General features: G+C 43.7%; 2 protein-coding genes across 2 annotated transcripts in view; both read right to left on the bottom strand.

Annotated features, from left to right (window-relative positions):
- LOC125305162 (MOB kinase activator 3B) overlaps nucleotides 1-11,293 on the bottom strand; it is a 33,411-nt gene extending 22,118 nt beyond the window's left edge. Inside the window, exon 1 of the mRNA XM_048259792.1 lies at nucleotides 11,210-11,293. The gene's annotated coding sequence lies outside the window, so the exon portion shown is untranslated. The remainder of the gene's footprint in view (nucleotides 1-11,209) is intronic.
- A 373-nt stretch (nucleotides 11,294-11,666) lies between these two features.
- thap1 (THAP domain containing, apoptosis associated protein 1) lies at nucleotides 11,667-15,796 on the bottom strand. The gene is made up of 3 exons (XM_048258134.1): nucleotides 15,639-15,796; nucleotides 14,925-15,120; nucleotides 11,667-14,670 (listed from the first exon to the last, which is right to left on the bottom strand). Exons 1-3 carry the CDS (start codon nucleotides 15,707-15,709, stop codon nucleotides 14,173-14,175), a joined length of 765 nt encoding a protein of 254 aa, XP_048114091.1. The 5' UTR covers nucleotides 15,710-15,796; the 3' UTR covers nucleotides 11,667-14,172.
- Nucleotides 15,797-16,086: the final 290 nt, after the last annotated feature.

Raw genomic sequence — 16,086 nt, 5'->3', positions numbered from 1 at the left:
GTGTGACCTGTGAACAAAAACCCTGTTATGTAAATCCAAACATGCTCTGGGTTTTACAGTTTTACAGAGGACAGTGGATGCTCTGAGCGAACACCTCCCGAGGGTGAGCAGAGGCACACGCACTTCAGTCCCGGGAGGCACCAGATGTTCCCATGGCGATTAGGGTAATTACAGTACCTCTGCCTGTGGTCCCGCCCTCCCCCCCACCTTCATCGCTCTGTCTAGACCCCCATGACAAAATGAGAGAGTGGAGAAAGCAACCCCGCACAAAGCTTTCACTTAAGTAACAGGATCACCAATACCTGCTCTTTAAATCAATTTAGTAAATTACCTAGTCTTTCAAAACAGCTGCTTTTAAAGGATGTCTTGGGATTTGACGTTGCAGTTTTTTGCGATGTCAATTCTACTTTGTTTTGCCAAAAAGCTTGTGTTGAAATATTTGCCATGTCTGTTTTTGCTTAATCTGATTGAGTGGAATTTTTCGGATCCTTTGTCACACTCTAAAATGTACAATACTGTGTTCAAATACTAGTATTTCGTGTTCACAACACATGACATTTGAGACAACCACATTGCTTTCCCGTAAGGAGGCACATTTTGCAATTAAGAAATGATACATGCTGAGCAAAGAAAGTAAAACCAAAAGCACCCAGAGATTAAATTCTTGAGGACTCGCCAGGTATTACCCCAGAAGACCTCAGTAGCAGGAGTAATTCCCCTGAGTAGTCAGCTTGACAGCTTTTGTGTTGCTTCCCTTCTTGGTTGCTGTTGGTGCGTGACAAAATCAACAGGCCTTTTTACTCAGGTTAAAATGCGTCTGGGAAATTCTGGGGAGACAACTTCCTCCTTGGCAAGTACCTGATTTCCCCCTTTCAGCGGAGGATCATGCCAGGCTAAACATATCGGAAGGCCGCCGGCAAGATCCTCGCCCTCTTTGTTCGAAAAGAGCCCTAATCGCTTTTTAATAAAGAGGCCCCTAGCTCCTCTCCACGTTGTGACTTGGGAGAGCTGAAGCGCTACAGCTCGGTTTTCCCAGGCTCCGCCGAGCCGTGGAGTGGCTCAGATTCACAAGAACCATGGGGTGATATTTACATTCAGCGCCATACACACACACACACACACACACACACACACACAAAGACGGTGAGCACAAGACAAATGACAAGAAACCACCGGCCCTATGGCAACTTCACGTATCCTCTTGTGTCTTCTGACAATTTAACAACCTGGGGGCCAGAGATTTATACTCCCCTGCAAGGCAAGCCCCTCCACGTAGCCCCCCGGGCTTTGTCCTGCGGCAGGAACCGTGTCTGGTGCTCAGGGGGAATTGAAAGAGAGGCGGACGTGTCATGAAACACAGGTATCTCTAGCTGGAGTTCCCCACTGGTCTTGTGTAAAGGGTCCCATGTCTGCACTCTCAATCCTCAATGTGGCCGTTCAACAATAACACAATTCTGCGTAGCTTATCTAACTTGACAAAGACCTGATCGGTGGGTACTATGAACAAAGTTGGCACTTGGCAAAAACTCTACCCCCACAGCACAATCATGTGCAAGAGGTTTTAGATTAATTCCAAAGCTGGAAGCTGAGAAGGTCCTCTGTTGCCAGGGTCGACCTTACCCAGGCCAAGGAGAAAGGAGCACTATACCAACATGTAAACAACTGTGGCATTTCACATCCCAAAGGTCAGAATGAACATACAGTAACAGCCACATTTCATCAAGCATAGCACACATGCACAGATAACCTCTCATGACTCTGACCATGAAAAATAACTACAGGCGCAAACACTATAGGCCTGGTGTGTTTGATCTGCACTAATTTTGGCAAATGAATGACTTCTAACTCTACTTGACCACCCTATAAACCCTTTTCTTTGATGGCGCACCTGATATCAGAGCAATCCACTGCAATCCACTAAGTTATTGGAAAGCTCCCTAACTCTACCATCTAATAATCCTTGAGTAACAAGAAAATATTTTCCCCTAAGCTGTCCTCATATCAGTGTGATTAGTCTAGAACTTGGTCTGACCCTGCTGTCATCACAGAACACTTTTACACTAACACTAATAAGCAGGTTCACTGTTGAAGGTGTGTAATTTGAGCTTGGGTTGTTACCTAGAGCTTCAATGACAGATTTGACAAAGAATGGCTGGTTTGTTGTGACAGGAGGGACTCCTGCTGACATCACCACTCCATTGTAGAGGGAGGTCTGTGCAGATGACGTTACTCCGGGATGATGGTATCACTGACAGATGGTCAGAGGGTCATTCAGGTTGAGTGAATGAACGTGTGCTAATACGTATGAACAATCGCTACAAAAAAGGCAGCAATGTGGACTAACAGGTCGTTCATGTCCTGCAACTGATAAGACCTGATTGAAGCAAGTGATAGGAAGGAGTCTTAGTAGTAGGGGAGGTGTAGCCTGTTTTACGAGCTGAAATTACGTACACCTTTTAGTTCATCATTTGCACAAAAATGCCAATGATTACTGACACAATATACCTGTGAAGAATGCTCTTAAAATTGTCTCCTTAATTCCAAATGGAGATACCGTTGACCGAGTTGATTCAGCGTAGTTAAGAGCAGGTAAAAACTTGAGGCTAGCCGGCTAAAGAATAGTTCTTCACGCGCAGCACCGTCATACAGTGTTCCTTACGCAAGTCAAGGTAACAAAGAAGCACGAGATCTAGAACACTGATGGCTAGATATAGGTGACAGAATATACATTCTTGTCTGGGGTCAGATTGGAGGGGGGCAGATAGTGATATGGCCTTCCTGGGCGGGGGAGCAATTAGTTAGGTACACCATTTGGCATTCTGTCTGCTTACAATCAACATTCTGTTCTCAGTCATTTCTGTGGCTGAGACAAAAAGATAGTAACAATAAAACAACCAATATTCAACACCTGACATGTAACTAACTTGCCTACTTACATAAGGTATAGACTTGACATTGACCCGACATGTTAATGACAATGTCATCCTAAAACAGAAGGATGTGTCTGAACTATTAATTTGTCTAGATACTAGCAACTAGGCCATCTGCAATATAAGGACAGGTATTCAGTGACTTCTTCACCGACCTGTTACAGGGAGTTATGCTTTCACCGCAAAACAAGGGAAAATGCTCCTTTTTTAAACGTCTCTCACGCTGCAGGAAGTGGCAGTGCTAGAGTGGCTCCATGAAACATTTATAACCTCCGTTGAGAAGCATTTTCACATCCATGGACCACGTGTGCATTACAGATGCATCCCATGCGTAAAGTGCACATGTTGAAACTGAATGGAAGACATGGACTCGGGCATCAAATATGTAAAGTATGCATGCTACACACACCCAAAGCCATGTTGTTTACATTCCTACCAAAGCCTTTGATGATTTGGGATTGGCCAAAAGCCTTTGTTTGATTGATGCTATGTCAACAATGACTTTGATTGGTTAAGGTTTTATATGGGAAAGGAAATTGTATGTGATTGGCCTTCAGCTTGTTGACCACACAGGTGTGGACTTACATCGGGGCCACTGATGCCAAAGGGCTGCTGTGTGTGGAAAAACGTTAATAATTAGCCAACACGTTTAAGCCTTTGGCTCTGACTCAGGTCTGTCAAAGGCGACCAACATCAATGAGTGTTTGTCCAGTGGTGATTTAGACAGGAAGGCCATGTTTGGTTTAATCTACTCCCTGTGTACTGATAAAGAACAGTCATGGCCTTCAGCTTATTAGTACAGTATAATAAACAGAGCAAAATGCCCTCAGTAGCTGACAACAACAAAACCACTGCAGCATGAGTAGTTTAATTAAGAGGATAAACATTTAAATGGATTGATTTAACAGTAAAAGATATGGGATGAGTTTGCAAACTCACCAAACGTAAACCCATTTAGTGGCCAGTAATTGTCAACACGAGAAGACTCAGTAGAACGTAAGTAAGGAGCGACAATGCCATGGCAATATCCAGCATTATTGTGCAATATCCGATAAGCAAGCACATGCATTTTTTTAAATAATATTTATTTAGTAATCACTGTGTTTTCCTGTCTCAGCTGAGCCCAGTCGAGCAGAGTAATCAGTTTAATTAAGGGTGGGCCAGCGCAGTTCAGACGAGTTCAAACAGCTTGCAATACACACACAGCCAGCCACGGAAGCCTTGCCTTAATCAAGGAGCCCAATGAACAAGTCAATAATCACTGATTTATGTCAATGGTAATTATACTGCATTCTGCTGGATGCAATATTCCACCCATCTCACCTCACATGGCAATGAACACATTCAGGACAGCTACTGGACAGCATCCAAAGACTCATTGGTAACACTTTATTATAACTACACACAATTCATCATCTGTTAATTCATCATTTGTAAACTATTAGTTTGAATGAATGCAAATGTAACCTTTATAACTCATTTGTAAATGTGTTGCAAGGCATAGCAAGTCCTCACTTTAGATGAGCTTACAAAATATCAACTAACCACTTGTAACTCCTGAGTTAATCATAAATTATAGTATTAAGAAGTGGTTTATAAAACGCATCCACATCCTAACTAATCATTATTGCATATGTATGTAACAGCTGTTAAATAATGGAAATATTACATCATTAACAATTTAGGCTATTATTGTGTCATTTATTAAGTATTAAAAATGATTTAAACATATTTTAGATATAGGGTTATTTACTATGAACAAACCACTTATAACTGTGTACAAATGCTTTATTGATGAGAAATAATGTATGAGCAATACTTTACAAATGATGAACAATCCAATAGTTTACAAATAATAAATTATGAATTGTGTGTAGTTTATTTTAGTCTATTTATCATGTAGTTATAATTTTTTATATTATTAAAGTGTTACCGACTCATTAGACTGGAGAAACATCATGGACTTAACCATTAGATTAAAGAGAGCACTGAGTGATTTGTAGTTACTTGACATGTGGCATGATAGACCTTGGATGCACCACCCTGCTTGTTTCAGCCTTAATAAACTTCCAGACAGTTCATTTCAAGAGGCCTCTACTACAAGAAAAGTCTGCCCATTGCTTGGCTCACTATAAAAATGTCAGTGAATGAATTCAAATGGCTGTGAAGAAACACTATAAAAATTCCTAAGCCGGGGGCCTGGGGCCATCACTAGCTTGGGTGCGATGGGGGCCCGTCTTTGTGCTGTGACACCAACCGGCTGCAGAGGTGGGAACAAAGTGTGCGCGCACACACACACAACCACACCACCTCCACCACTACCACGATCAGTGACGTGTTCCGATGGAATGCGCTTTGAACTGCCACGCATATACTATACTAGCAGACCTTAACCCAGAGTAAAACACACAAATTCTTTCACACAAACACACACACACCCTGAACAGCCCAACTCACACGACAAAGTCAAAACTAGTCATCATCGTTTTGGAGCAGCAGTCCACCTGGGACGAGAATACTGTGGGCCAATCCCTGGTTGATTTCTGCTAAATTGGTCATGCTGATGAAATGCTCTGTTGACTATAGATAAAACATAGCCAATTTTAAGGCGGGGGAATTTAATCAGCTGGTCTTACGCTGTCAATGAAAACTGAAGCATTTGCCAATTCACTAAAATTAGTCACTCTCTTCATATCAGTTAAAATTCAACTAATACCCATTAATGTGCTTATTCATCATAATCCATGACCAATCCTTACTTGTGTGGGTATACGTTTGGGAAATATTTTAATTATTATGCAACGTCAGAGAACGTCACAAACCTGATCAAGCAACCATGCCCGCACCTATTAAAATAAGCCTATTACATGGATTTGCATTAGATTTGTGTGCCTTGGCAAAAGACACACACTGAGTCATGTCCTCTGTTGGTTTTTTCAGTCAGACCAGACCACACGATTGAAAGAGTGGGGGGTCACGTCGCCAGTGAATGTGTCAGTGGGGAGACTCATGATGGCCAGTGAGATGGAGAACGCTGCTTGGTATTTGCACCACTGGGGTGGGGTGGGGGGGGGGGGTCGTAGAACAGGGAGAGGGTGCTCTTCCCTTCACAACACCAAAGGCTAGATAACAAGGACACCCTCTCGCAATCTCCAGCAGTGGCCTGTGGCCGGTCTACGTTATGAGCTGGCCTCGGAGATCTCCGTTAACAGCCCTGAGCAGGTGGTTTGTGAATGAGTAAGATAAACGATGGCAGTGTCTCTTTCCTGTTGGGATGACTCCCCCAGCGACACCGGAAAAAAGAGTGCTGCGGGCTTCATCGTGATAAATGCATTCCAGACGCGAGGCCTCACAATAAAAGCATTTGGCAAATGTTTACACAGGATGTAATTAGTGTCATGGGGCAATCAAGCTGATATTAGACAGCATGATGTCAATGGATGTGGAGGGACAGGGTGGAGTGACAGAGACAGGGAGAGAGAGAGAGAGAGAGAGAGAGAAAGGCAGAAAGAGGAAGGAAACAAGGGAGGAAGAATGTATCACACACACACACACACACACTTTACCAAGGCTGTATGGAGATGTTTTGCGTCATAAACTCAGTGCTTTTAAGCATGTGGACAGTCCCGATACCATCCAAAATACTGGAAAGAGACACCAGGCCTGTGACATTCATATAAGATTGGTGTGTCATAGTTAAATTAGTTCATCCTAACCCAGGCTGGCATTGTTGCACACTTCTTGGTAGTCCAACTGAGTTATTGAGTTCATCTGCCCCAAAGAGTGTGGCACAGAATAGAAAGTGTAACCCAGATTAGAGATTACATTAGCACAAGCCACTCCAACCTGATTGCCAACTGATTCTGTGTCTGTGTAATCTGTCCATTCTTGAGTCACTGTTGACTCATTTTAGGTTTGAGTCACTCTGCAGCGCAATACACTGTAATTCCATCCGATCTGAACCATCACCACTGATTCACAGATCCAGTGGGACAGAAACCTGAGGCCAGTCATGCCAGTTTAAGGACCTGTCGAACAGCAGCCTCATCATGTTAGACTGGGGGTTGGGGGGTTGGGGTCAAGCTGAACCTCCTGACTCCTTTGTAAACAAAGCTGCTACAGGGCTACTGTACGCTGCTGACACTGGAAGCCGTATCTGTTCCCTAAGGGAGAATGACAAGGCAAGATGGCATAGGATCTTTCACTACACCAGAGGGACCGTGTATGTGCGTGTGTGTGGGTGGACACAGTGGAGGACAGAGGAGTTCAGAGGGCATTGCCAGTAATGCCCCAATCCATCCCTCGGTCTGACGGCTTGGCCCCTGGGAACAGTTGTCCGGATGAGGCAGGGGAGAGAGGTTATTGAAGGTGGTGGATGAAAAGGGGGAAAAAACCTGCACTGTCACAATGTGGTGGACAGCACACACACGCACGCGCACGCGCACACACACACACACACTCTCACACACACACACACACACATACACCACACGCACACACACACACACACACACACACATGCTCTCTCACACACACACACATACACGCACGCACGCACGCACGCGCACACACACACACACACACACACACACACACACACACACACACACACACACACACACACACACACACACTGGCTCACTCATTACAAAAAAGCCAAAACTCATGCCGCGCTCTCTCCGTAGCCTGCAGCTCTGTGCGAAACAAAAGCGCCAGCCTGCCATTCCTGCTAGGGGATTACAGCACACTACATCTCCAAAGCATGTTTATAGCCTAGTGTGTGTGTGTGTGTGTGTGTGTGTGTGTTTGTTTGTGACTTTGCCGGCAGGGAGTGAGTGGAGAGAAGGGGGTCTGACCATTTGGGTGAAGTCAGGCGCTCATGGACTAACACGAGGCTGTGTGTGTGTGTGTGTGTGCATGCATGCATGTTTGTGTGTGTATGTTTGTTTTTGTTTCTGTAGTTCAGAAAGCTTTCAGCAAGCTCAGGGGGAAATTACAGTAAGAGAAGCGATGTTACCTTATGCACACAGCTAAGAGGACCAACTGTACTTACCCACTGTAAATACAGAGTCTGATATTACTCTTCAGAAAATGAAAGTCTTTTCACCAGGTGGAAGAGTCTAGTTTTCCTTTGTGGCTAGGACATGAGAGAGCCAGTCCGGCTTGGGCAGTTTGCTTGCTGGTTTCGCTTCAAACTGCTGGCCGTGTAACAAATCTGTCAATGTTTAACTTCAGCTCAGTGCTCTTGATTTGTAAATAAGCCAAGACCTTCTGCTGCACATTCCTATAGCCTGAGTCCATCTATGTAGAGTCCAAACCAGTTTAGTGAAAGTGGTTGGTCATGTTCCTACTGCATTGCTGAATGAAGTCTGTTCCATTCATTAAAACTGCTGCACCATTGATTAGGAGTGCGACCCAGCATAGGTCCATCATCAATCAGCAGTAACATCTTTTTTTTTTGGCCCACCACCACCCCCCCTCTTCGGAGGACAACTTTATTTTTAATTAAGTAATATATTTTTTTAAATGCAAATACAATTTGTCCTACCTCAACCATTTATGTGACCCTGGAATCATATAGCACCACGTGAAGTGAAACATCAAACACATGAAACGCAACAAGGTAACAGATAGACAAGTGAGACGGAGAGACAGACAGATAGACAGACAAACAGACAGACAGACACCAGACAGACAGTGGGACAGGACGATGACAGAACTGACAGGACGGGACTCAGTTCTTTGTAATTGAGTAAAAAAGGTCTGTGAGTGGTCATGATCGGGTTATGGGAAAGGGCTTTGGTAACATCTCTTAAAGCTGAAATAACCACAACACTAAAACAAAGATAACATGCAACCCCCCTCCCTTTACTCCACTGGTGCTTCTTATGAAACAATGTTAAATCACACATCTCTTTCTGAGAGTAGGCACAAAGTGAGGGGGCAGTGAATAATGTGTAGGTTGTGTTGAAAAGCTCATTGTATGGAGTAGAACCGTCCTAAAAATAACCAATGCGTTTCTGACGTCTCTGCTTTACGTGCAAGGCACCCAGCTCTCACCCACCCTCAGTTACAAGGCCAGCTCATTGTTGAGAAAAGGTCAGTTTAAAGATGGCACTGCGGGGGAGGTTGACCGTTGGGCGTTAACTGAGTTATGTTTTTGCCACACCCAGGAAGTTATGAAGTCAGCTAATCAAATCAACCAAGGACTGACCGTCGAGAGCACTTACAGAACGAAAGCTGTCTGAAGAAAGAGTGCCCGTTGAAACTAGGGAAGCGAGAGAGCTTTGTCCGAGCCATTCAGCCCACACAAATAACTTTGGCTTCATATGGAAATTACCAGGCCGGTTTCGCTCGCGGACGAAAAAGCTGAGGGAGTGGAGATGGGAACTCATGTATACTTCTCAGTTCTCACATTCACATCACGATGCTGTCCAGCAATGCTTACTAGAGGCCAGACCAAACACGGTCTTTCATTCAATCAATGGATGAGAGGATGAAAGGGAGTGACTGAGAGAAAGAGAGAGAGAGATTAATTTGGCACAAATAAATGATTAGTAAGAGTGTAGGCTAGTGTGCCCCATGTCAGAGCTTGAAGTCTGAAGAATGGGTCTTTCCGAAGGCTTGCAAAGGTCTCTGGTTGGAGAACTCATTGTGAAAAATCATCAGAACATAGTCCATGACCAAGCCCAACTTTTTTTCAGCCTGCATGCCTTCCACAACACCTAGTGCCTCCTCCATGTGGGGAAAAACACTTTCTTCTTTTGACAGACAAGGGTTCAACAGCAAAACAACATGTGTCCAGTCAGGACTCAACACTAGGATAAAAAAAGATGGATAAAAAAAAAAGCAAGTAAAAAAAACAAAACATGGCTTGGTTGCCTCCTGATACAACGCTGTGTAACAATCGCCTGTGGACACATTCAGCCGGTTGCATAATGGGACCTTCAAGTTCAATTAAATGTGACAGCGAGCCGAGACCCGGCAAAGGAAGCAAGCCGCTTAGGCCAGGACGCGAGGCAGACCAGGGCAATGGCTCTGTTCCACATCAGATCCCACAGCCCTTCTGTCTGGTCATGGGAATGGGACCCCTCTCAAAGGAGAGAGGAGCCGATAGACTAACAGGATAGGAAAGTTAACAGAGGACAGACAGTGCTGCTATTAGTTTCGAGGAGTTGGATGTTACACAGACTGAGTTTCAGTGTTAAAGGGTCAGAGACCTAGGACAGTTCAAGCACATACAACACTCACTTCACCTGAATAAGTGATTCTCAAATGCATGAGGCCATAAAAAAGGTTGTGCCGCCTTGACTGGCGCTGACAGGGACATGTTCAGTGTGAACTTGTTCTTGGCAGCAATTATTCTCGTGCCATGTCAAGGAAATCAATATCCTATGAGTATCATTGACCATCCCTTGAAATGTCATGCAAGAACTTGAGTTGCTGTAAATTATAGTCTACAGTTCTACTTTTAAGTCCAAATGGAGGTGGAAGGGGGAAAAGGTTCAGAGGTCACATTCCCCTCTACCCACTGTTTAACTTCACATAACAGATTGGGCAAACTAAACGGAGCAACTTCTGGAATGATCCACAGCTAAACAACAATATGGAATCAGTAAGTTTAACCCGTCTGCTCGGATCACCCTGTCAAGTTGCTCATAAACGTTTTGCTTGTACGCTGAGGCCATGGCATGGGGAAAACAGCATCACCCAGGAGAGAATAAATATCCACTGTATGGAGGTGAGCAGCAAGAACACACCATCAGAAATATTAACGTTAGAGAACAGGCAGAATGTTGACTATGCCAAAAGCATGGAGTTTTCAAATGACCAAAGTTGCGGTAGATGTGCGTGACTTTAACTTACTTGCGCCGTGAGGTAGGTCTACCGATTTCTATGTTCTGTCCCAGCTTGGGATCAAGACTGCGTATTCGTAAAAACATTTACTTTACAACGCCAGACGTTCATTTTCCTACATTGCATGTGGAAACGACGGAGGGAACAGTAACCTCATTACGCTCATACTACCTAGCCTAACCCGTATAAAACACTGCGACTCTGTAACCTATGTGCTACAAGTCGTAACGTTATCAGGTTCAGAGGATGGCGTAGTTCATAAGGTAACATTCAAGAGAAAGTTCTTCGGTAAATTGCAACTGCTTCACAATATCCTACTTCAAAAATGTTTTAGTATGCCTAAGCACCATGCGCTTTATTATCATGCGTAAACAATGAATGGAAATGGCGCGTAAAATCAATTCACAAGGCAACATTTTTACCTTTACTGTACGGCGTCCACGAGTTCTTGTCCCATACAGAATTCAGTCCCAATCCTCTCGACTCCCGCTTACCATCTATCTGCGCCTGTTCGGGGGACCGAGGAAATCACATCATAGCAGCCAATGGGAACACTTCCACCGCTCAGAGTATGGCTCCAATCAGATGTGAGAAGTAGGATTTAGAACCTTAGAGCACAAACAGTGAAGCGCATGTCTCTCAAGTACAGGAATAATAACAATATTAATTAAAAAAAAAACATAAAAATACACACGGTAAAACAGCTTGACGGTACACAGTACAACAGAGTTATATTGTTCATGAATTAAATTATGTAGATAATTATTGACAACTTTTGTCAAACTCGATATGATTGACAATGATGCCATCTTGTGGCATTACGTTGGTGTTACAACAACAAAAAGTTGGCAAAAAAGTCTAGTATCTTGTAGTCAGGGATAATATGCAAGTATTTATTGTGAACACATTAATCGTTCTGCATTCAAGCATACAACACTCAAATTTAGGTAGTAAGGGCACTATTACTGTAAATGACACATACATGTATCAAAGCCTAGAAACATGAGAGAATGACATTTGTAGTAATGAGGCGGATTTCCCTTTGCCTCAGATTAAAATCGAGTCCATGATTTCCAGCATCTTTTTAAATTCAGCAACTACCTTCACAACCAGCTCTGATATGTCTTCTGGATAGAATGAGTGTCCACGTCTCAGTCATCATTTACTAATATTGTGCCAAGACAAATTTGTTTGCTTTCACGGTGGCTCTCCACAATAGGCTTTGGGGAAAGGTAGTGGTTACAAAACTCACTCAAATACTATCTAACACTAGGAGAGTGTTAGCTGACTTACATTCAGCTGAAGGGCAGAGTAGAGTGCAGAATGTAATGATTTAAAGAGACTAGAGAGAGTGAACAGTCCATATGCTCAGTGATTGCACAGGCAGAGTGTAAGGCAACTATGTTTTCACAAAGAAAAATTCCTTTTTTGCCAAAAGGTTCATGTTCAAGTGCTTTGTCTTTGTAAATATGGCTTTTGTTGGTCAGCTGAAGTGAAGGGGAGAAGTCATGAGGAAGAATAAATAATAAAAGTAACAATGAAAGTGACAAAATAAAGCCCTTTACAAAACGAGTCACACTCAGTAAATCAAGTTTTCCAGTTATAAACATTATGTTGTATACTACATCTGTCACATTTCCATAACCTGATGAATGTGCATAATTGCATCTATAATAATAATATATTACAGACTTCTTCACATATTAGTGACTTACTGAAATAAACATATAACGCTATATGTCCAATTGTCTATTCCATATTATGTAACCATTATGCCACCCTTACAGTGACATCATCATACTAACAGAATCACAAAAAATACCAGTATCATATTCATAACATGATTTCTCTGATAAAGTGTCAAGTGACGTTATTACTTTTAAACAACCACATGACATACATGTCACAGGACATCCAAGTCAAATGGCTTTTTGGTAAAACTTTGTTTCGCGTCACTGATAGTGCAGCACTACAGCGTTCATTACCAGAGCCATACAACATGTCACTGAAAGTGTCATAACCTGTCATAAAAAGGTATGTCAGGTAAGGGTGTTTGACTGAGACTAACACCTTCAGAAAGCAGCTTTCACATTTCCCAAAGGGCCAGCAAAGTATTACTTAGACAGAAAACAAGCCATGGTTTCCTCATCAGGCAAGGTCAAGTCACCTTTCTCTTGAAAAAGTCCCAACTCATACATTATCAGACAAAATCAACTCACAGAAGAAGTCCCAGCTCATTAGGGAAAACAATACCTTTCCTCCTCATACACATGTAAAAAAAGTAGATTACTTACCGTCTGAAACAGTCATCTTGGTAAACAGTAGTATGACATGTCACCAATGTCAAACGTCTAATGCCATTTTACTTGGTTACCACAGATTGAAAAGTTTTTTTAGACAGCAACGACCAATGACACAACATACAAAAGTGAACAAGGTGGCTGACGGCAGTAGAGGTTTCCTTAAATAATATTCAACGTAAAGTGATTCCTTTTCAAGTAGTGAGAGGTCCGTTTAGATTTACACTAGTCGCTAGAACAGGTCACACCAAAGTGCTAGTGAATAACAGCTGAACGAGCATGACACACAGCACCACAGATAGGGTTTTACGCTGTACGAGAGTCCTGCATACTGGTCAACGCTGTTCACACTCTTTACCATCACATGTGAAGAACACAAAATGTTGAACGTTGACATGTGGTTAACATGTAGTTAACATGTAGTTAACATCTGTTGCAGCACATGTGATGCACCATGGCACATGTGTGCACAATATGGCACGTGCCATGGTCTGATGTCCCTAGCATTTGTTCCTTCTGGTAATGTTAACTCCTATGCCAAATGATGGTAGCTGACCTCCCTAAATGAGCCAGGGTCAGCTAAAGGCATCTTCCTCTTATATAGGGAGTCTTTCCTTCACTGAACTGGCCTACACTAATGGGACATGCAAACTGCAACATGCAGTGCATTCGAGTCTACATAAGGGGAGGTGTGAATCCAAACACATCTCAATGCAATGTTTTGCATGTTGTGCATGTAGGGGGGGGGGGATCTCAGCAGAGCTAAATGACCCTGGGTTTGTTTTGATGGGTCAATTGAACCTTCAACGACTTGAACTGATGGCACTTCCATTTGAGTCCAGGGTATTTTTGAGTGACCAAAGAGGGGAGAGGGATATAAAAAAAAAAAAAAAAAAAATCAGAAAACAACACATGGACAATGTCACTGTTGCTTTGCTCTCTCAACACCACAGATGTGCAAATCACACTGCAGTCTTCGTTTTCAGAGTGAGCGAAAGACAAGCTGTGTGTGTGTGTGTGTGTGTGTGTGTGTGTGTGTGTCTGTTTGTGCACATTTTGTTTTTGTCAGGCAGTTCCTCTCCACCTCACAGGCTGTCCGCGGACTCGATTCCCTTCAGCACGTCGTAGAGTTCTTTGGGCAGGATGACGTAGCTCTCGCCGCCCAGTGCCAGGTCCTTCACCTGCTTCTGGAGGTCGCCGACCGTCTTGAGCCGCTGCAGCTGCCGCTCCTGCCGCCGACAGCGCTGCTGGACGGTCTTCAGCTTCTTGCGCAGGCGCTCCACCTGCTCCTCCAGTTGCTCGATGCGCCGCTTCTGCTGCAGCGAGTCCTCCACCGTGTAGTTGTGGTCGCAGGAGACCGACGCGCTGGACTGCAGGCCCTCCAGGCCCTCGGCCGACTCGTCCTCCTCCTGGCTGCTCTCCGCCGCCGCTACGGTGACCGGTCCCAGGGGCCCGGCGGTTATGGCTCCAGGGTCGCCGGGAGGGGGCTGGGTGGCGAGTGACTGCACCTCCTCTGCCTCGGGTGAGGGGAGGGACAGGGAGAGGTCCACCTGTGCAGGGTACGTCTGCTGCAGCAACTCCCCCTGAGGAAGGAAGACTGACCGTGAGTGGCAGCACCTTCTGACAGGCAGTAGGTCTGTGTCAGAGAGGAACTGCTCTTTGTGTACAGCTGTCCAATCCTAACAGCACCTGGTCTAGGATCTGACATGCCCCTGATCTGGTGGATTTGAATCTGATCTGGGCCAGATACCTTCCATAAACAGCCTCTAGAAGTTCAGGAAATTGGAGGTAGCACAAACTAATTAGGGTGGGTGTAGGGCATTGATGTTGTTATTACCTTAACCTGTAGTTTACTAAAACTGAAGAGAGATGGTACAGCATTCTCTTTCAGCACGCGGTTGTTACACTCGCGTTTGAAGCAGTCCTTGGTGAAGTGCTGGGAGCAGATGTTGCTGTATTTTGTGGGTTTGAAGTTGTGCCTTCTCATCGCTGCTACCCATTTTCCACAAACATCTGGCCTTGCGAGCGGGAATCTATGCATGCAGATTTTAGAAAGACAATACAGAACTGAATGTGAGAGAAAAATAACAGTTTGTTATACCACACTGCTATTAAAGTCATAGTGTTGCTGGCATTTTAGAATTGATGCATTGAATGTATTTGTTCCGTGATCTTATTAGACCATAAAACACCTTGCTGAACGTTAGTGTTGGTCAAACACAGACACATAATCAACAGATTTCCGATGGAATATAAAAATGATTAACCCATGACGTTAGCCTAACACCTAAAAGAAACTATAATAATATGTCGGTTGTGCATATCCAGTAAACCAAAAGTGATCGATACATTTCGGGGGCTAGAGTAAAAAAGAAAACCACAAAGACATTTTGTCACAATAACTGACTGTCACATGCATGGCTCAGACTCAAAAGTTAAGCTGACCACATGGTTTGTTAAATTGCGAGGGCATGGTAGAAAGATCACAGCAACTGTTAGCAGGAGCGAGGTATAGCAAACCATCAGCAAGTGACCATGGAGTTGGACTTACTTGTGGAAAGAGATATTTTTGTCTTTGTGGTATCTATTTTTACATCCATACGCTGAACAAGACTGAACCATTATTTCTATCGCGTTGCTACCGATAATGACAACCTTAGATAACGATATCGTTTTACTGTCAGACGTTTATTTACTTGTCCTCCAGTGAAGAAGTGCCATCCAGTTTCCAAAATGGCTGAAATGGCTTCGATTGAAATCACATGACCATCTTTCTGAGCCCCGATTGGCGCATTAGGGTGATTTCAACATAACGTGACATGCTGTCGGGATGTAAATAAAAATAAACTAACCTCAAGAGGAGAAAGTTGCTACTACTTTCATCTTTTCAGCAGCAGCCAATGAGTAGCAACAATCAGTAAACTGCTGTCGTCCTCTTGTTAGGTACAGGTAAATAATTGGTCTTTCCATGAAGAATTCAAAGTAACGACATCGGCTGT

The sequence above is a fragment of the Alosa alosa genome, chromosome 12 (assembly GCF_017589495.1).
Source record: "Alosa alosa isolate M-15738 ecotype Scorff River chromosome 12, AALO_Geno_1.1, whole genome shotgun sequence".
Taxonomy (NCBI): Eukaryota; Metazoa; Chordata; class Actinopteri; order Clupeiformes; family Clupeidae; genus Alosa; species Alosa alosa.
The sequence above is the reverse complement of the archived record's forward strand: the minus strand, read 5'-3'. Positions and strand labels throughout refer to the sequence as shown.